The sequence below is a fragment of the Canis aureus genome, chromosome 20 (assembly GCF_053574225.1).
Source record: "Canis aureus isolate CA01 chromosome 20, VMU_Caureus_v.1.0, whole genome shotgun sequence".
Classification (NCBI taxonomy): Eukaryota; Metazoa; Chordata; class Mammalia; order Carnivora; family Canidae; genus Canis; species Canis aureus.
In genome coordinates this window covers 6775770-6798583 of record NC_135630.1, presented here as the reverse complement: position 1 = coordinate 6798583, position 22814 = coordinate 6775770, and the positions used below count along the sequence as shown (strand labels likewise).

General features: G+C 38.3%; 1 protein-coding gene across 16 annotated transcripts in view; it reads right to left on the bottom strand.

Moving 5' to 3' along the window:
- INPP4B (inositol polyphosphate-4-phosphatase type II B) overlaps positions 1-22814 on the bottom strand; it is a 711205-nt gene that overhangs the window by 131223 nt on the left and 557168 nt on the right. For all 16 annotated transcript variants that reach the window (XM_077860913.1, XM_077860916.1, XM_077860927.1 and 13 more), the window contains one exon: positions 17757-17865. In XM_077860913.1, the coding sequence (XP_077717039.1) occupies positions 17757-17865 (109 nt within the window). The remainder of the gene's footprint in view (positions 1-17756; positions 17866-22814) is intronic.

Here is a 22814-nt window from a genome sequence, read left to right as displayed (position 1 = left end):
CACACACACACACACACACACACACACCCGTAACTCACAGGGGCATGTGTGTGTTGTTATCAGAGGTGTCTTATTTTGGAGTTGTAAAGAAAAGTAAAGCACAAAGCACATAGTGAGATAACATTAGTATTCATAAATTCTAATTGCTAATCAAAGTACAACTAAAACAGTGATCGCATATTCTGAGTACTTATTCATCCGAATGGCTTTCTGCTGGTCCTCCTTCAGCTTCCATCCTCTAGTGCTGGCACCTTCCAAAGCTCACTCCTTGGGGCACTACCTTTTTTTAGTTTCCATGCCCTTCCTAAGTAATTTCATTTAATCTTGTGGCTTAAATACTTTAGTTGTGATGATGCCCAAATTCACAACTCTAGCCTAGGTCTTTTTCCCAGAACTCTAATTAAAAACAAAAGCCCTCCTCCTCACAGCTCCAAATTACCATGTCCCAAATTGGGCTCCCTCTCTGCTCCTCGTCCTCAACAACCAGCTCCTTCTAGACACTTTCCCATCTTAGTGCACGGCAAGTCCTTTTGAGGTGATGTGCGTCTCTTCTCTTCCTCTATACCTTTGTCCATTTTTTTCTCCCAGACAATTCTGCGTTTTCCTTCAAAAAATAAGCAGAATCCAACCATTTATTTCCATACTCACTTCAACAACCCAGGTGCAAGCCACCATCATCTTCTACCCTACAAACTGCTCTTCTCATCTCTGTTCTTATTCTAAGATATTGAAATCCTTGACTTATGCTTAGGGGTGAAGGAGGCAGGGGGCAGGCGAGCAGAAAGACATAAACCAATTCTTCCCTTGCTCCCTGCCCACACCTAGACCTTGGGGCTTGCCCTTTCTTCCCCCAGGCCACTGCATCTTCTACCCCTTAACCTATGTGTCCAACTAAACCACTATTTTGGTAAATAGAGTCATGGAAGAATGTAGATTAGAAACGAAGAAGAGAACGGGAGGGAAAAGGGAAGGAAAAGATCAGGGAGGGGGGGAGGAGGGTTGAGGAACATAGAAAAAAGAATGCTATAGAATCATGTGCCTTTGCTCCTGTGGCAGAACCAAATCTCCAGAGAAAAATCTAAGGACTGTTTCCACTTACTCTTTCTCAACTCAAGCACTACTTGTAAAAAAACGATCTCTTGAATCCAGAGGGAGGGACAGGCATTCTCTCAGTTCTAACTGAGAAGAAAACTATGTGGATAATAAATGAAAATTTACACCTTAGTGCACTTGAATATACCCTTTTGGCTTTGCAGGGTTTAACAATGTGTTTCATGAAACTGTAGAAGGTGAAAAACATAACTCTCTGCTTTCCCCCACGCATCCTTTCCAATTTTTGTCAGAATTAATGGCTTTAGAGAAAATAACTAGAAGGAAAATGTTATTTGCTTTATTTACCTCCTATGGATTTCACGTATATAATTAAATTAGTTACATGATCAAAGCTTGAATTAATTTTTATCTTTGAAACTACTCTTTTAAAAAAAAAAGAAATACCAGTTTCATAGAAATTTTAGAATCGATGTTTGGAACAACACAGTTGATTCTGCTATTTATTAGCACTGTGACAGGTGATGCTAATCAAGAAGGAAAAATCCTAAAATTCATTTCAGCTCAACTTACCTCAAAGGAAATTTGCCTATTGTCTCTGATCACAGTGGCTCCTATTATCCCTCTTTTCTGCCATTTCTTGACCATTAAGACCTCTTTTCTATATACCTTTCTTGAGCCCTATTCTTACCCTATTAAAAAAACTTCCAGGCTTAATTATATTACCTGTAAATGAAGTTCAGTATGATTTCCCTGCCCTCCATTGCCTATTTCCATTTTTCCTGAATTCACTTGTTCTGATTCCTTTGCTAACTTCCAACTGTCTGGTCACTTCTATTTGTACCCGGTATGGCTTCTGGTATTTTCATGCTCAGTCCTCTGTGAAAATGTGATTAACACCCAAATCAGGTCCCCTGATCCCTTCTCATCTCAAAAACTTTTCAGCTCCATCCTGGACCTTATCCGTTTACATGTCTAATATAGAGTAAGATCAAGTACAAGAATAGGAACCACCCCCAAATACGCTGTCAAAGTAAAGATTTCCTTAACTGCAAATGGGAACTTTTTGCAGGATGAAAATGTCCTAAACACTGGAATGTGATGATGACTGCGTAACTCTGTAAATTTACCTAAAATCATGAATCATACAATTAAAATAGGTCAGTCCCAAGGTATGCAAATTATAGTACATAAGCAGAGAGCTGAATAGTGGTTGCCAGGGCAGGGGGGGGGGCGGGGGTGGGGGGCAAAATAAGGGGATGTTAGTCAAAGGGTACAAAATTTTGGTTATGCAAGATGTGTATGTTCTGAGATAATGTATAGCACCATAATAGTTAACAATACTGTATTGTATACTTGAAATTTGCCTAAAGGGTAGATCTTAAGTGTTCTCACCACATACACACACACAAAAAGAACATGACAGAGATGAAGATGAAGATGAAGACAAGGAAATAATAACTGAGATGATGGGTAGATTAATTTGATTGTGGTGATAATTTCACAAATATAACATATAACAATTCTATATGAAATACATAATTATATGGTGTATGCTTTAAATACATAATTTTTATTTGTCCATTATAACTTAATAAAGCTGGGCAAAAGTAGGCAAATGTTTCTAGAACATGATATTATCGTGTTGGTGATTATAAGTCTGGAATAAGAACACAAGGAAGCAGAAAGTATATTTAAGAGCCATTTCAGTTCTTTCCCCTGTTAAACCTAAAGATATTTTCATGGAGGGTTTCTCATACAGCAAATTTATACTGTGGAATTTACACTAATAATCCAAATCTCTCTCATTTTAATAGCTAATGATCACTGATCTATACTATAGGACTAGAGATTTGCTAAATGCTTTGTAGAGATTTTTTAATTTAATCTTGACAACACTCTGAGGAACAAATACTATTCCATCATACAGATAGGGAAGTTGAAGCTTGGGCAGCTTAAGTAACTTGTCTTGGATCACACAACTAGTATGTAAGGAAAGACAAGGGTTTAACCCCAGGTTTTTATTATCACACAGTTTGAACTCTTAATTATGTTTTACTACTTCACGAATACAATTTGGCCAACTTCTAAATCTGGAAAAATTATAATACAATAACTAACACGGGAAACATCTTTTATGTAGTAACATAATGGTAGGTACAGCCTATAAATATTTAAATAAAATATAATCAAAGACATTCTCATCTTCTGATTAAAACCAAGCTCATTACGGAAGATGTAGGATTCTATTTTATAACACAGATTAGACTAAAGAAAGAATCTGAAAACCATCTCACAGTAAATCGCTTTCAACAAATATTTAATGACTGCTACTGGGTGAATGCATTGAGGAAAGTGAAAGCCCAGAAGGACTCAGCAAGATAAACCGTGAATGAGAACGATGATGCCTGTCCTCTAAATGCCAAGAAACCGGGGCTGGTAGAGAGAAAAACAGGGAATTGATAACTTTTTTTTTTTTTTTTAAACCTCAGTCTTCTTCCCACTAGGCCATACAAATTTAAATATCCTTTGGGAGCCTTAGTTTCCGAGCTTGCTTACTAATCACTCAGTACCATGGCTCTTACATTCTTGAGAGGTCGGACATTCATTTACAAGCAATGTCACATGGCACGGTGACAAAGGATGTCACATGGCATCTAACTTTCTATGTATTTTGTCGTTGGGAATTTTTCCTCATGTCACCTAGTTGTCCATGTTTGCTGGAAGAAGAAGTGGAAAAAAAGGTTTTACAAAGACATTTCTCTTGTTCTACAACTAAATAAAAAGGAAGAGAGATAGAAAACAAAAGTATCCTACAAGAACCAGAGCTCTGCCTGCATGTATCCACATCACTCCACATAAAACTTGTTATCCTTTCCAAAACATTCGCCCATGTTTAAATTCACGTCTTCTGTGTATATATAATTTCATGTTTTCTTTCAGGTACATTTTTTAAAATTTATTTATATTTTTTTAATAATTCTTTTTAAAGATTTTATTTATTTATTCATAGGCACACACAGAATGAGAGGCAGAGACACAGGCAGAGGGAGAAGTAGGCTCCATGCAGGGAGCCCGATGTGGGACTCGATCCCTGGTCTCCAGGATCACACCCCAGGCTGCAGGCAGCACCAAACCGCTGAGCCGCCGGGGCTGCCCAGGTACATTTTTTTAAATATACATCTCTACATGCCTCATAATCCACACACGAATTGAAATGCTGCATAGTGCTCTACTCTAGTGGGCAAAGAGTGCTTATTCATTCATTTAAGATGTTTCTAGTATTTTCCTATGATGAATAGAATCTATGATCATCTTTGAAAAGTTTACCATTTTCTTATTATTTTGATTGTAGGTATATCCTAAATAACTGGTTTTCCTGAGGTGTCTTTGGGAGGGCTATTTCTAAAGAACCAAAAAAAGCTAACATCTTAGAAATATTTTTACTGACAGCAATTTCAGGCAGATTTTTTTTTTTTTAGGCAGATGAAAATAGTCATTGATCTGTGTGTTAACCACCATATCAATGCGTGTATTTTTTTGTAATTGCACAAGTGGAGTAATTTTCTCTTAAAATTATATTCTCATTAAAGCCCATAAAGAATTGAATGGACCGACTTTTTTTTTTTTTTTTCTAAAATTTCTATTTGGTGGGCAGCAAAATTGATTCTGGAAGGTCATCTATAACTTACATTATTAGTTAGAACTAACTAATTGTTCATTTGTTAGGAGCCTATGTTTTGTGTCAAATATCTACTGATTGCATGAGGATGAATGGACATGAAAGAACCTGGGAATGAGGACAGAAGTCTAGTTTTCTAGCTCTGGACCTGTCCTTACCTGTATGGGTGACTTAATCTTTGGACCTCAGTATTCTATGATTTGTTTTCAATAAAGTAAATAGGGGAATTTGTGATCTCTGAGATTCTCTGTTGGTTCCAACATTTAAAAGATGCTTTACTTGGAAAAAAAAAAAAGCACAGATTCAACCAAATGATTTTCTTGTTTCCCAAAACTTCTTCTCATATTGAATATACACAACTAACTCGATTAACTTCCATTGCTTAATGGAAGCCAATGGCTTATTTCCTGTACTCTCTTTCCCAGCAACCTGTGCATTTACCCTGTCACATAAACCAGAGTACTAAGAGGCCCTCAACTGGACCTTTTCTCTCCCTCACTATTCATGCAGTTGGATTTAAACTCTATAAAGCTTTTCTTAAAATCTCTAACTCCATAGTCACCCATTTCCTCTTCCCATTAGTATTATAATGACTTAATTGTTTGCTCTTCTTCAGTCTTTCACTGTGGTTAAAAATACAAATCTGATCCTTTTAGTAATCCTCAGACAAAAACCCATCAGTGAGTCCCCATAGTCTGCAGGATGAGCTGCAAGGACTTCATACAACCAACAAATACCCTTCAGGTTTGGCTCCTGCCCTGCCCACTCTTCCATCCTTCCTTTCTCCCCCACCTGCCTCCCCTCTCCTCATTTTCCCATCTCCCTTCTTCCCATTTCTCTTCCCCTCTCCTACCCCTCCCCTTCCTCCATCTCCCTCTCCCTTACTCCCAGGTTCTCTAAGCTTTTGAAATTTTTGAGCCAAGAACAATGAATGGCATCACCACACACCTGTGTGCTGCACAGATAGTGGAAAGCCTTTCGTGATATCTCTGGATTTTTCCCGCTCCAAACACCCAAGATCTAAACCCTCCAAGTAGCTCTGGAACCAAAGTCTGTTTCTGTATCTGTGCTGACACCACCCTAGGCTAAGCCATTTTTCTCCTGCAAAAGAATCACCACAGTAACTACTCATTAAAACAACTTCATGACAAGGGAGAGGACACTGAATTGTTCAAAGTCCCAACTATCAAAGATTTTTCAATTTAATAATAAATTATTTTTCAATAATAGTCCCAACTATCAAAGATTTTTCAATAATTTTTCAATATTATTGAAAATAATGAAAAATTATTTTCTCATGTTACATAAGCCAGTCGTAAGATTTCTTCCATGACACAGATCCCAAACATAGTCTTTCTTAAGTTAGTACTTTTACTATTTTAAAGCTCTGGAAAATGCAGTGTTTTTTATCTTCTGGGAATTTACTTGTATATGACTTTCTTTTCCGTTGTTTGCTGCCTTTGAGACAATGGATATTAAATATATAAGCTAATAGAGAGCTTTTAAAACACGCCAGATGTTATTCAGTGTTTCACCTGAGTACAAAAGTTCTTCTTTGGATTAAATGCATACTAGTTGAAATGATGTAACAGTGTCGCGATTTAAATTTTTTTTTCCAGTTTACAATGAACGAGAAATACAACTCCTGATTTGCAGAAAATAAGTCTTCAAACCATATTATCTTTTACCTAGTTTTTTAAGTAAGAAAGGCTCCTTTCTGTAATTTGCTTATTAGATTTCATATTATATCTTTTATGTCTTAATCTTCCTGTTGATTGACTTTTCTTCCCAGATAAAACCAGAAGTCATATTTCCATAGCTGTGATATTAAAACATTTAATTGTAAAGTCAAGTTATACAAATTATCTTCCTGAGACATCTGTGATGATATACTTTAGAGGTCTTTCCTTAAAAATCTCAAGATTTTAGCCACTCTTTCTAGCAATTTAATGATTTCAAAAGTAATCCGCCACCCAAAGAGATGGAAGGGTGAGAAGTTCAGTGGCTTCCTGAAATCCCCAAATTAGGACTGATGATGTGTTTTATCTTTTTTTTTTAAAAGATTTTATTTATTTATTCATGAGAGACACAGAGAGAGAGAGGCAGAGACCCAGGCAGAGGGAGAAGCAGGCTCCATGCAGGGAGCCCCATGCGGGACTCGATCCCGGGACCCCAGGATCACGCCCTGGGCTGAAGGTGGTGCTAAACCACTGAGCCACCCGGGCTGCCCCTGTTTTATCATTTTAGACATTTTTCTCTTCACCAGGTTTATAATCACTAGAAATTCTAGGTCATTTAGCAAACTTATTTTCGTTTACAATTAAAGTCATTTCTTTAAAGGAAAGATTTAATTTTTAAGAATTCTGAACTGTCACACTACATACTGTACTTCTTGCTTGTGCTTCAGATCACACTTGGCTTCACAAGTTTTTGGGTAGGTGATTGGAAAAACATCAGCAACTGAAATGTTAAAGTCACTATTGCATTACTAATACTGAATCAGATTTTAAACTAGGCTATTTTTACAAAATTTATCATCTATCGCCTTTCAGAACACATAGAAGTATATTTTCCCTTCCTAGTGAAATGCAAGCAAACAGTAACATTCTAATACCTGTAAAATGGCTGTTTTTGAAGCTATGGCACATTTTCTACAAATACCTCTCTATTTCTGTTTCCGCACTCCACAAAGAGTCCCTACGTTTCTGTCACCTGATTCAGTAACACTGATCTCTTCAGGCAAATGAGAGATGGTCCCGTGATTGGCAATCCTTAGACTTCTTTTACCCACTCCCTCAACAAACCCTGAGAAGTCAGCTCCTGAGGATACTGTAGTGAACCAGATACACTCAGTCCACGTCCCTGGGGTCTGGAGAGGAAGGTGGACCGTTAGGGGTGTCTGTACGTGGAAGGCTTAAAGCAGAAGCGGAGTAGCCAAGGGGCCAAAGAAGGCTTGCCGGGCAGCCCTGAGGCTGAGGAAGTTTAGTCTGATTCACATGGAGGGTGGTGTGAGAGATGGAAACGGAGAACAGAGTGGGACCAGATGACACATGAATATATTACGCACCTTGAACTTTATACTCCTGGCAAGACGCAGCTAAGAAATATCCAACATCATGAAATCACAAAATTGTATTCGCCTTTTGGAAACATTACTCCAACCAAAGTGGGAAAAACAGACTGGAGAAGAGCCAGTCTGGAAAGAGGGAGAAGGGCGAAGAGATTTGGCAGCAGAATATTTAAAAGATGGTGATTCCATGGGTTAGAATTATCCTAACCCATAATTTATTTACTTATTATTATTTTTTCAACCCACAATTTATTATTGAAATGAATGACTTACTAAAAAAAAAAAAAAAAGAAGGTAGAACTGATAAAGTATTATTATTATTATTATTTTTTCTTTTTTGGGAAGTAGAAGCAAGGGAAGAAACATAGTTAATGATTTCCAGTTTCTACTAAATTGAATATCTGGATGAATGGTGGTGACTTGTATTCAGAAAAAGAGATTCCCAAGAGAAGTTTGAGGGAAAGGGACTGAGAGATGATCAGATATGTTGACCCTGAGGGGCTGAATAATACAATTAACGCAGAGCTGTCCGCTAGATGGTGGTTAAACGCGTGTCTGGACCTCAGGAGCCATATCTGGGCTTAACACAGAGATGGTGTCAGAAACCCGAAGCTGAAGAGTTTGTGGGCGATTTATGCACATCAATACAACTTTTTTGGAGGGAAATACGGCAACATCGCTAAACTTTAAGCACCTCCGCTAAGAAATTCCACTGTTAGGAGTTTATTAAAAAGAAATGCTCACAGTTTTCAGGGACATAAAAATAAATGTATATCCTGTAAACACAGGTGATTATAGCGAAAAATTAGAAATGATCTAAATGATCATCAATACTGTGTTGGTTAGAGAATTATGCTACATTCAATCAGTAAAGCGCTCCACAGCTTTAAGAAAAAATGAGATCTACATGAATTGAAATGAGGCATTGCCAAAACATTTTTCTGAGTGAAAATATACCCGTTTACATATTTTACATAAATAAAAGCCAATATCTGTTAGGCTCTCACCATGTGCCAGGTACCACCATAAAATGTTTGGTGTATATGAAGTCATCACATCTTCAGAACGACCCTGTGACGTAAGCAGTATTTCCACGCCATAAATGAGGAAACTAAGTTATAGAGAAGTGAGGCAGTTTAACTAATGTCACAAGGCTACTATGTGTCCAAGCCATGATTCGATCTATATAGGTCTATATAGGGAGCGGAGTCTATGAATTGTCTGAAATCTGAAATGAAACTTTCTGCCTTAACCCAGAATGGGGCCAGAAAACTTAAACTTAGTTATGGAAAATTTAAGAACGTTCACGTTCCCGTGAACCTGAAGTTTGTGGACCGAGCCACAGCCATTGAAAATTCAAATGGTTGGATGCCTAGAAGAAATCACACAGGGAAGTACTCTTAGCCAGTGTTCTAATTGGTTTATTGTAGGGAGAGATGATGGAATAGGTAGGCTTTTGACTTCATACGCTTCTTTATTCTTTAGATTTGTGTGCTATAAGCACATTTTATTTTTGTATAGTTAAGAGAATAAAGAAGAAGAAAAACTGCATGATAAATTCATTTAGGCTCATACGCAACTTAGAAAAAAATCCTTCTATTCCCCTTTTATCACAGGTAGTTCAGTGCCTTGCAAGCCTAATCATTTAGTTTGTACAGTATGTCCAAGTCCCAACATGACTATCTAAACACATATTATTTTCTTGCTATTCCAAACTATAAATGTATAAGAGATAAAAAAAAACAAAACAAAACAACAACAACCCACTTTCTCTTAAAGATTTGATGTTGTGTACAGGGAGCTAGCTACATGCAGGGAAGTGCACATGGAGAAGAAAAACCTGGTACATAGTGTTGGCAGACCGAGCTTTGTATTTGCTTAAAGATGAACTGAGCCGAGAGCTAAGAGGGGCTGAGGAAGACAAAATCACAGGTGGAAGAAAACATACCCCCAAGGAATCAAATTATAATCTACACAAAGAATGAAATTGCTCTCTCCTTGAAAATAACATATTGCCAGGTGCTGGTTTAAAAGAAAAAAGGAATGGACGGGGTTTTTCTTAATACCTACTCTTTATTTCCATAGGGCCTGTGTGATAGAAAGTGGGGATTTTTTTGTGTGTGTGTGACATAAAGTATTTTTTTCCAAAAGGGAAGAAAATATATTTGGAAGTAAACACGACATGAATTTTAGCCGATAATTTAAAATAGACTAGCTTCGGTGGTTTGGGCACGGCCTCCAAAGAATTACAAGCATAGAGATTTTTTTTTCAATGTAGAGCATTCAATTGATATACTTTGAAGAATTAGCCATTTTAAGCCATCCTGAATTTTTAAAGTTATAGAAGAAAAAGATATAAGTGTAAATCATATGTGCAAAAACAAACTAGATGAGAGCACACCTGTATGCCACTGGTAACTGTCTTGTTGTGGAAGGAGATTATGGGTAATTTTAATCTTTCTTTTGACTTTTCTATATTTTCCAATAAACATAACACACGACTCAAATAACTCAGTTAAAATATGGCAAAAGACATGAACAAACTTTTTTCCAAAAAGGACATCCAGAGGGCCCAAGAGACACATGAAAAGATACTCAACATCACTCATCATCAGGGAAATGCAAGTCAAAACCACAATGAGCTATCACCTCACACCTGTCCAACGGCTAAAATCAAAAACACATGAAATAATAAGTGTGGTGAGGATGCAGAGAAAAAGGAACCTTCCTGCACTGTTGGTGGGAATACAAACTGGTGCAGCCACTGTGGAAAACAGGATGGAAGTTTCTCAAAAAGTTAAAAATAGAACTACTCTATGATCCAGTAATCACACTACTGGGTATTTATCCCAAAACAACAAAAATACTAATTCAAAAGGATATATGCACCCTTACATTTATAGCACCATTATTTATAATAGCCAAATTATAGAAGCAGCCCAAGTATCCATTGATCAATGAATAAAGAAAAAGTGGTATATTTATTCAGTGGGATATTATTCAGCTACAAAAAAAGAATGAAATCTTGCCATTTCTAATGACATGGATAATAGAGAGCATCATGCTAGGCAAAATTAGCCAGTCAGAGAAAGACAAATATCTATGATTTCACTCATATGTGGAAGTTAAGAAACAAAACCAAGAAAACAGATTCTTTATTATAGAGAGCAAACTGATGGTTACCAGAGGAGGGGTGGGTGGGAGGAGGGCAAAATAGGTGATGGGATCAAGGAGGGCACTTGTCATGATGGGCCCAGGGTGGTGTATGGAAGTGTTGATTCACTACTCTGTACACTTGAAACTAGTATCATGCTGTATGTTAACTGTCCTAGAATTAAAATTAAAAGAATAATAGAAAAACATTTAAAATACACATAATTGAAAGATCAAAACATTTCTGAGAAGATATATGGCAGGATCTATTGGTGAATACAAAATATTAGAATTGTGATCTCAGGCTAAACTGCTCTCCAGTGAATGACAAGACTAATTTTTGAAAGAAATCCAGAGATCAAGCTAGAGACAGAGAAAGTGTTACAGTAGGGGAAGGAAAAAAAAAAAAAAGGTTTTCCAAATAAAATCATGGATGCAGTTTTTTTTTTTTTTTTTTGCTTTTACTTAATATATCTGAATCATTCTCTTTCAAAAAAATTGAGAATCTTAGTTTTAAGCATGAAAATAAAGGGTTTAAAGCAAATATTTTTGTAGCTATTGCCTAGTTCCTGGAGAAAGTACATAAAGGGATAAGTTGGAAAACTGACAGTTTTGCTTAGACATCTCAGCTTTATACTACTGACTAAATATGTTAATTTATGTTTTGTCTCCCCAAACTAGGCAGTGGTTAGTGATGGGATCAGAAGAATATATACCAAAGGTAGTGGTATGAGGATTTGCATCCAGTTCTCCCATTTCCGGCCTATTGAACGCCTGCTACACTGTAGTCCACATAGAGCTTCCTTCCCTAAGGCAGTATGTTTTCCCTTTTATCCAAGAAATCTTCTATTTCTTAAATGTAGGCTCCATGCCTAAGGTGGGGCTTGAACTCATGACTCTGAGATCAAGAGTCTTATGCTCAACTGACTGAGCTACCCAGGTGCCCCAAAATCTTCTATTTATAACAGAGAATGAGGAAACATCTACTTGTATTTCTCCTTAAAACAGTTAAATTCTCCTCAGAGAGTTTGCCATATGATTACATAACCATTGATCTTATAAAAGTAAGACTGGTCTGCTTAACTCTTTGTATTAATGTTCTACTTTCCTTCGGAAAATTCCCTCAGATTCTAATACAGACTCGGGATGTTGTAGGCTCAAGGAGAGCATCTAATAGTCTTGTCCGTACAATTTTATTTGTTTATTTTTATTATTATTATTTTAATAATTGTCCGTAACATTTTAGTTCACTTTTCTTATCGCCTTTCCAAGTGATTTTTTTTTCTCTCTCTCTTCTGTCTGAAACTGTGGGGCAGGAAATGTTGATTCTGTTCCAATCTGGAACAGATGCGGGGCGGGGTGGGGACACCAGAGCATGTCTGCAGGAATGTGACCTTAGGTCCTTGGTAGGGAGGCGGTTCCGAGTTCACTCCAAACCTAGGGGCAGGTCACAGGGAATTCACATTCTCGACGAGGGTGGACATTGCCCCTCACTGGCCCTTCTTCTTCTTTATGAGGCTCTTGGTTTCCACGGGGTGCTTTTCCATCTTAAGGAAAGTTTCATGCAAGTGGCAACTTCCCACTTTCTTTTCAGCAATAATGTAAAGAATGGATCAAATTTCAAGGGAGGAATCCACAAGCTTTGAAGAGCCTGCAGGTAAATCACGGACTCCAGAACTCGTAGAAACCTGATGTAACAATTGAATACACATGGCTTACAAACATCCTGATTTTGGATGTTTATAAACATACATGTGCAATGAGGGTTTTGTCTCAGAAAAATCTCCTGTCTATAGCGTGAAAACCCTTACAGGATGCTCAGTTTTATTTGTTTGCATGTTACTCAGGCCCAAGTTTTCTCAGGTCAAAATTGTTATAGCTTCACTCCCATCTTTGATTCTGTATGGCAACTGCTAATGAGTTTGATATTCTTTAAACACGAATTTCCAGTAAGCGAGTTGTCCTATTTTCCTTCCTAGCTCAACACATACTATTTTGCGTAGATTTTCTTTCCTCTCGATACAGATCAACTGAGGTTCTAACCTGACCATTTTTCAGTTCATCTGTGTCACTCTTCCTGTTTCTCTCCACATCCTTCCTGTCTTCTCCCAGCACTGTTCACTTACATCTCTCTCTAGCTACGGTCTTACCTGGGAAGCTTTACCTGGGAAGTCTTACCTGGGAAGCTTTTAAGACATACCCAGACCTGGGCTCCCTTCCCATGACTTTCAGTTAATCTGTCTGAGGTGACATCTTGGCATAGATAACATACTTTAAAGCTCAAAAGGTAATTGTAATATGAAGCCAGGGTTGAGAAGCCCTACTTTATACAATACCGATTTTATTTTATTACTATTATTTGTGAAACTTGATCTCCCACTAGAGTTTTCAGCACTTTAAGTCAGAAGCTGTATCTGACGCATATGCGAATTCCAATGCCTGTTGAATTTTTTTTTAATTTTATTTATTTATTCATGAGAGATACAGAAAGAGAGAGAGAGGCAGAGAGAAGCAGACTCCATGCCGGGAGCCTGATGTGGGACTTGATCCCAGGTCTCCAGGATCGGGCCCTTGGCTGGCTGAAGGCAGCACTAAACTGCTGAGCCACCTGGGCTGCCCGCCTGTTGAATTTGAACTTGTATGCCAAATACTCTGTGGGTTACTCCAGAAGACCCAAATTTCAAGAGGACATCTCTTCCTCAAGGAAATCACAAACTATTACAAAAGTATCGGACAAGAACAAACGTAGTACATCATAACTCTGACCCTAATAAGACTATAAGGGGCATAAAGATAAAGTTTTAGGAGATAGAGTCAAATCAGTCTGACAAGTCAGGAAGACGTAATGGAGCGGGTAGACAATTAGGACAGGTGACACGTGGAATTTTGAATAGGATTGCGTGTATGGTTCTGACAGAAAGAAGAAGAAAATAGTGGGGAGATGAAAACAGAAGAATTTCTTGTAAACAGGAGCTGATAAGGAAAAAAGAAGAGGTGGAAAAGTGTGAAGTCCATTAAGGAAACAGTTTGTGCAGCATTTAAGAAGCTAGTACAGGAGAAAACAGTGGTGAAAGTAGAAAGTTGGTGGGCTGAGACCACAGGGGCTTTGCATGCCCCGTGGACGATCTTGGACTCCCTGAAGGTTTCGAAGCAGCGGAGTAAAACACTCAGATATTTGTGCTTTAAGCAGAGCACTCTTCCTAACTGATTATCTTGTAGCTTTTAAAATGCATTTTTATGTGATCTGGATTACATTATATGACTACTATAAGCAAGGCTTATTTTATTTAAGAATTTTTACTTATTTATTTATTTATTTAGAGAGAGATAGTGAGAGAGGATGGGGAGCAGAGGGAGAGGGACAAGCAGACTCCGCACTGAGCACAGAGCCTGACGTGGGGCTCGATCCCAATACCCTGAGATCATGACCCGAACCAACTCAGGAGCAGAGGCTTAACCAACTGAGCCATCCAAATGCTCCTATAAGTAAGGCTTTCTTACACTAAAACCCTTTTCATTGTGTGGTCAATGTATTCACCAAAAAACAGATCCCTGAGGAGCAAACACATAAATTACATCTGTTTTCAGACGACAGTATTTCATTGGATAGCTGAGAAGAAAATAAATAAAGATAAAGCAGTATAACGGTTATGGTAGTTCCCCTAAAAAACTGGACTAAAGGGCAGCCCCAGTGGCGCAGTGGTTTGGAGCCGCCTGCAGCCTGGGGTGTGATCCTGGGGTCCCGGGATCAAGTCCCACGTCGGGCTCCCTGCATGGAGCCTGCTTCTCCCTCTGCCTGTGTCTCTGCTTCTCTCTCTCTCTCTCTCTCTGTGTCTATGAATAAATAAATCTAAAAAAAAAAAAACTGGACTAAAATATTTGGCTCTCTTTTGGAGAAGTATCAAAAGAAAGAAGAGGTGAAGCTAATTCCTTCACTTAATGTGCTTTTCTGCACTGCCAAATGTAAGTAAGCGTGTACGTCTAAGTTAGTTATTTCACGTGGTCATATTTACTTCTGTTATTGCTTTTGACTTACTAATGCAATATTTGTTGTTGAAAAAGCCTGCAGAAAAATAATTTGCTTATATGATGTCACTTCAGGCTGGAAGTCTTTGTTTAAAACAGATCACCTCTTAACTTGATGGACAGGCTGATGCCATGCTCAGCAAATCATACTTGTCCTATATCACCTCCCTATGAAGTCCTCTTGAGATCTACACCAAATTGTTTTTTTTTTTTTAATTAAAAACTTCATTGCATTTTATCAATAAAGACATCAGTAAAACAATGGGATGTATAACACACATGAAAAACCTGAAACAAATCAATGTTTATAAGCGTTGGATGCTCTTTTCTCTTTTATTTTAAATTTGATCCTAGAAAGGTGTGTGTGTGTGTGTGTGTGTGTGCATGATTATATGTATATAAACTGAGAGGTGAATAATGGTGAAGAATTCAGACATCCATGCAGATATTTTAAGTTAAAAAATATTATTCAGAGCTCAACCACACAACTCAGCATTTAATGCTCTTTAATAGTAGCATATAGTAATATTTTAGGAAGTTTCACGGTTAGGTTCCATGTATCATCACAAGCCAGTGCTTTATATCCTCAATTAGATTTTATGTGCCCTGTGGACAGTTTTCAGTCTTTTAGCTTTTTTACAAACTCTAAAGTTTGAGAAAAACAGATAGATTAGATGAATTTGGGGGTCCCTGGGTGGCTCAGTGGTTTAGCCCCTGCCTTCAGCCCAGGGCGTGACCCCGGGGTCCTGGGATGGAGTCCTGCATCGGGCTCCCTGCATGGAGCCTGCTCCTCCCTCTGCCTGTGTGTGTGTGTGTGTCTTTCTGTGTCTCTCATGAATAAATAAATAAAATCTTAAAAAAAAAGATTAAGATGTATTCTCAGGATTAGAGACTTCTAGTTCCAGGCAAGATGGAGTGAACACAATCTATTTTACTTCTCTAATTACAAAAAACACTCTAGAGAAAACCCATAAGTCATTTATCAGAAGAATCTAAGAGGTGGACAAATGATGGCAGATTGACTCGGTGCCTTGGGACTTAAGGAATGACATATTGATGAGTTCCATTTTTTTTCTTGTCTCATATATCGTAGCAGTGTAGTAAAATGCCAGATAAAAATGGCATCCAAGAAAAGCCAAATGGCTAGTAAAGTTGGCCAAACAGAACAGAGAACTTTTAATCACACCTGTCCATTCTAGGGATGATACCACAAAAATGGCGGGTTGCTCCTCCATTCAAAAAATAGTGCAGCAAGGGGTCAGTGAGCAACATCCCTCCCTCATAAAGCCCACGGACAGAAACCTGAATTCCACTCCCATGGAGATGGCATCCTTCCTTTTCCCTGAGGTCTGTGCTGGTTGACCTCCAGCCTCCATGAACTAAATAGGATGTGCCTCTCTCCTCAGAAACCCTGGTTGCAATTCTGATTTCCATTCCCTGCTGAAATAATAAGGTGATAGAATAACTTTCCACAGCAAAAAGTTTTGGGAGGCTGTGACTATTAAAGGATCACCTGAGGAAGTTCCTTGGTGGTAACGGAACAGTCCTTTTTGATTATTTTGATATTTTGATGATAGTTATAATATATCAGTATATCAGTTATTCAATTATAACTTACTTTAAAAATTTTTTTGATTATTATTTTAAAAAAAGCATGAACAGGGGAAGGGGCAGGGGGAGGAGCAGCGGGAGGGGGAGAGAGAGAATCTCAAGCAGACTCCTCCCTGAGCATGAAGCTCGAGGTGGGGCTTCGTCTCACCACCCTGAGATCATGACCTGACTTGAAATCTAGAGTTGGAAGCTCAACCCTATTGAGCCACCCAGGTGCCCCAATTTTGACCGACTTTAATGCTTTCTTCCCGAAAATCTGGACACTGAATGACAAATGTGTTATATGATAAAACTTTTTTTAAAAAAAAATTCTGGTTTTGCCACTAGATTTTCTGATACTATTACTAAACCAATTATGACTAAGAATAACTATTTTCCCCTAACTTTCAAAATTCAGGATCATAACCCAAGAAGAGTTAAGACTTGAAAAGGAAAGTAAAGTCACCCTTCCCACCTGAATAACACTCTTTATGGTTTACAGGAGTATAGATATATTCCTTGGGACACGGGGCTCAGTACACAGTGGATACACTTCCTGATGCAGTATTTTAAAGTAATTGAACACACACACACACACACAAAAACGGAGAAAGTATATTACAATTATAAGTAACAGTGATAATACTCTGGTTTTTCTGTCATGCCTTGCCTCTAAGGAATACAAGATTTTTCTTTTAATCTCACCATTTAACAGAGTCCTATATTGATGTCTCTTTTTCAAATTGCACAATTAAATGACAGGCAGTGATGTGCCTGGCCTTAGGACACAATGGAAGTCACTAGTAAGGTCAGAGTCATCAATTAGGACGCATGCTCTCCACCAAGTGTCCTTGGCTTCCCAGTTAAAGTAGGCCATTTCAGCTAAATCTCCACATGAATACCATTCATTGAATGAGAATACATCTATTTTTTTTTCGTAGCATGGTTTCCAGAAGACTTTTCTGCTCGCATAGTGCTACTCTATAAGCAATGCACTCAGGCATTTCACTTATTCTAATTTAATTTCTGTTCAAGTATTTTTTTGGACATTTGACAACTTCACTCAATGGGTTGGAGATGTCAAGAACTATTCATGGTGATGGACCAAGCTTCTTCATCCTAACCTTGTAAACAAACTTCCCCAAAGGGAAGACAATATCATTAATGCATCTTGTCGTCACTTACTTTCTTCTTTCCATTTCGAATCTATGGAGTAGTTTCCGAAGACCACCGTTCTTAAATCCCTGAAAATGGGCGGCTGGGGCTCCCACGGTGATGACATCGTAGAGAGCATCTGGAACGGGAATGGACAAGGAGATGAACACTTTGCAAACATTTGTCTCCAGCATGCTATCTTCATTGAAGCGTACACACTGTAGGAAGCTTGAGGAATTATTCTGTTTAATTTCGCAGGAATAACTACGAACTCTCATCTCAAGGGGGCAAGAGGAGCTAATCAATCTTTCTAAAGCCACCTGTGCACCTAAACAAGTTACAATATTTCTTTGATTTATGACTACATCTTAATTATATGCTACTTTGTGGAACGGTATGTTCCCTCATTCTTCTATATACTTACTGAGATAACATGTTAATTGGCCTTTTGTGTATTTTACTTTATTGAGTTTTGCATCACTTAATTTGCAATCATATTGAAATTCAACAATAATGAACAATCTTTAGAGAAAATTTACAAAGAAAAGAACCAAAGTATTAATTCATCTTGGCTCAAGGGCAGAAGAGTACTAGTGTATTTTTTTTAAAAATCTACACAGAATAGTTTCCTATCTGGGTACACTAAATCTTACACAGTTTTGAATGCATGTTTTTTGCAATTTTCTTAGACACATAGAAAGAATACACAAAAGGTCTCTAGATCTATTTTCCACCGGGATACTTTGGGTTTTTTTTTTTTTAATAAAAAATCCATATATTTAAACTGAAACTCAATCCTTTGATCTTGAAAGCCATCAAGTTTGATACATATTAACTTTATGGCTTCAAAACATACCATCATTTTTACCTTCTAATGAAAAGTATCCTCATAAGAAGGAAGACAGAGTGAACATCTCTTGTTAAACTACGTTTTATTTGAGAAACCTAATTTCATAGTAGATCCTTTTTAAATTGATTTTGGTAGTGACGCATTGGTTGTTTTTCAGTTCTCATTTACAGGGAAAACATAAATTTTATTAGCTTCAGGTAAACACCGTAACTTCACACTGCTTCAATCCAAATGCACCTGGAATATTTTTCTCAATAAAAAACGTCTTCAAGTGAAAGGCTTCAGCAGCACTCAGAGTGAGTTCAAGGTCACACAAACAAAACAGAACAATACAGTAAGCAAACAGATAAAAGGCCTCGGAGTGTAACCCAAATCAACCTATCAATAAGGCACATACTGAACAATCACTCAACAGACTGTTGTGGTAATCGCTTGCCCTTTTAAGAAGTCACTAATAAACTAAAAGTTAGCTTTTCTTAATATAGCAGAATATTAGACTTGTGTGCAATTTAAGGATTTCTTCATCTAGGAGGTTTCAACCTTAGGGCTAAGAATAGGGTTTTGGGGGAACCTATGAATATATGCAAATTGTCTAAGTGTGTCTATTCCTCTTCATGGAAAAGGGTCGCAGCTTTCTCACATGGTCATGGGAACACCCGAGAGTCACCAACACTAAATCCCAGTCCACCTTCGTTTCCCTGACGAGAACTCTGAGAACCTTGAGAAGTGACCTGCTTTTGTCTAACGTCCCAGAGACCTTCCACCCAGGGTCTTCCAACTCCTAATCCCGAGATGGAGAGCCGGGGGGTTAGTTAGTGGCTGGCACCTGAGTCCCCCTCTGGATCCCAGCTGTGCCGCTGAGGGGCTGAGCAGCCTCACGGAAGTCACTGCACTTCTCTCTGCCTCAGTTTCCTCAACCAGATGATGGGGCTGAAGGGAGCTGCAGGTGGTGAGCGGAGTGGATTTTCCCCCCGATTGTGCTGGCCCTGAGGAGTAATCCTACCCGTGAAGCAAAGGAAGACGGTATCTTAACCTTTGGTTATTTCCCAAGAAAATGCACTTTTCAGTCTGAAAAGGAAAGTGATACTGAGGCTCAGTCTGCTGAATAGAATCCGCTCCTGTGTTAATTTAAAGTAAATGCAAAAAGAAACATCACTGTGCCGCCGTGGACTGTGCTGCACATCTGCCGAGACCCGCGTGGACGGGGGCACACAGAGGTGACCAGGAATGGCCAAGATCTGGGTTGGGCTAAGGATGCTCAACACTGGTGGCGGGGCTGGTGCTGAGGGTACCATGCCGAGGGACAGGGAAAGCGACAGCGACGCTCCTGGCTGGAGGGATCTCTGGGAAGACTCAGGCCTGCGGGCCGCGGGGGTCGCGGGGGTCACGGGCGCGGGTGGGAGGGTCGGGCTGGGCGCCCCATGCGGCCCCTCCAGCTGCTCACCCACTGCACTCCCCTGCACGGGCCAGTGCGCGTGGACACGGGGCTGCCCCCCTCCTGGAGCCTCGCTCCAGTTCTTCTGCACAAATACCCAGAACTAGACTGAGCCATGAGAGTTCTCGTTCTGACTCCTCGAGGAGCCGCCGGGATTTCCCGTGGCAGCTGCACCATCTCACGTCCCCCAACAATACACAAGGGTCCTGATTTGTGCACATCTTGGCTCACACTCATTGTCTTTTGATAGTAGCCATTTTTAGACGTGTAAGATGGCATCTCATCATACTTTCGATTTGCATTTTCCTGATAATTAATAATCGTTAATATTTTTTCCATATACCCGTGGGCCACTTGAATGCCTTCTTTGGCAAAATATCTGTTCAAGCCTTGGGCCCATTGTTTAGTCAGGTTATTAATTCTTTTACTATTGAGTTGCAGGAGTTTGTTATATATTTTGGAGATTAACTTCTCATCAGATATATAGTCAACATTTTCTCCTCTTCTGTATGTTACCTTTTTAGTCTATCATTTCCTTACCTATGCAGAAGCTTTTTAGTTTGATGTAGCCCTGCTTCTTTTTGTTGCTTCTGCTTTTAGTGTCCTATCTATGAAATCACTCTAAAGACCAATTATCATAAGACTTTTCCTCTATAGTTTCTTCTAGGAGTTCTACAATTTAGGTTTTATGCCTAAGCCTTTAATCCACTTTGAGTTGATTTTTGTGCATGCTACAGGACAAGGGTCCGATTTCATTCTTTTGCATGTGGATAGTGATAAATCTCTTTGGTCTTTTATAGAATATGGTCCGTGGATGGATATATATTCATCCCCTTCCCATGGAGAAATCTATATATTTCAGGGTCCAATATATTTTTTTCTGGAGAGTGTACGTAAATTTTTATTTCTTCAACTAAGAATAATAATACCTTATATGATCTATAAAGACATATAGGGCAAACTAAATTGAGCCTCAGAATATTTGTTTATTTATTGACATTTACTGAACACCTACAACATGGATGACATTGAGGCATTTGAATGTTCTTCTGTTAATATCTGAAATATATTGAGGAGGGGTGTAAGTATCAAAGCCTGTGTTTTGGGCCAAGTGACTGAATGGCCACCCAGGTGGGACAGTGATCTACTGCACTGTGGATGCAGGGAGGCTAAGGCTGAAGGGCCTGGGAGAAGAGGGAAAGGAAAGAAAGTTACTAATCAAACGGTGCAAACTTTCAGTCAAGCAAGATAACTAGCTCTAGATTATTGATATAAAACATCGTTTCTATAGTCAACAATAAGGAATTATACACTTAACATTTTGTTAAGAGGTTAGAACTTACATTAGATAGTGTGACCACAATGAAAAAAACGTCTAAGTTGCTGCCAATATTTCAATAAAATTTGAATCAAGTTTCATTTTTTTACTTTTGCATTATGAATTAAGTTTTAATATGCTACCTAAAACAGGAAGAAATACAGAATTCCTTTTAAAATGTCTCATTATCAAAAAAAAAAAAAAAAAAGCAGGAACTCTGGGAGGAGTTGAGTATGTTAATTAGCTTAGCTGTAGTAATCATTCACTATGTATATATGCATAGCAAAATATTATGTTATATACCTGAAATATATATAATTTTTATTAAAATACAAAATATATTTATTATTGTTTAAATATTTTTTAAATATTTTATTTATTTATTTATTCATGAGAGACACACACACAGAGAGAGAGAGAGAGAGAGAGAGGCAGAGACACAGGCAGAGGGACTCCGTGCAGGGAGCCCGACGTGGGACTCAATCCCCGGTCTCCGGGATCACGCCCTGGGCTGAAGGCAGCGCTAGACTGCTGAGCCACCTGGGTTGCCCATGTTTAAATACTTTCAAAAATTTTTATTTTTGAGATAATTTTGGATTTCCAGAGTTGTTGCAAATTTAGAACAGTTCTGTACATCCTTCACCCACGCTCCCTATGTTAGTATCTTACATAGTCGTAGGTTATCAAAACTAAGCAATTAAATTTGTGCTATATCATTAAATAAAGTAGATAGTGTGTTAGGATTGTTTTTTCCACTAACATCCTTTGCTTTTTCAGGATCCAGTCCACGACTCCACATTTCATGTAGCCGTCATGTAGTCTCCTCCAATTTATGACAGTTCCTCAGTCTTTCATTTTTCATGTTGACACTGTTTAAGATCGTTGGTCAGTTACTTTGTAGAGTGTCCCTCAACTTAGATTTATTTTTTGTTTTCTCATAATTGGACTGAGGTTCTGCACCATAGAGTCGGAGACTATGAAGGCGATAGGCCCTTCTCAGTGTGTTATAACAGGGAGTATGCTAAGTTGATATATATTACTTGATGTTAACCTTGACGCATTGGTCAAAGTGATGACTGCCACTACCTACAGTTGATTCTTCACTGTAAGGCCACTGAATATTTAGAGAGATGTATTTTAAGACAATGCAATATCCAATATTCTTTTTAGACTTATACCCACTAATTTTAACTTCTGTTGATAAATCTTGCCTGTGGCAATTATCACTGCTGTGGTTGAATTGCGGTTTTCTATTTCCCTCATTCCTTCCACATTTATTAACTGAAATTATTTTGGGAAGAATAGTTGACCTTTCTCCTTTATTTTATATATATACACATATATATGTATATATATATTTTATATTTATATATTTTATACATATTTTATATAAATATATATATTTATTTTTATATATATTTTTAAAGATTTATTTATCCATTTTAGAAAGAGAGAGTGGTGGGGAGAGGCAGAGGGAGGGGGAGA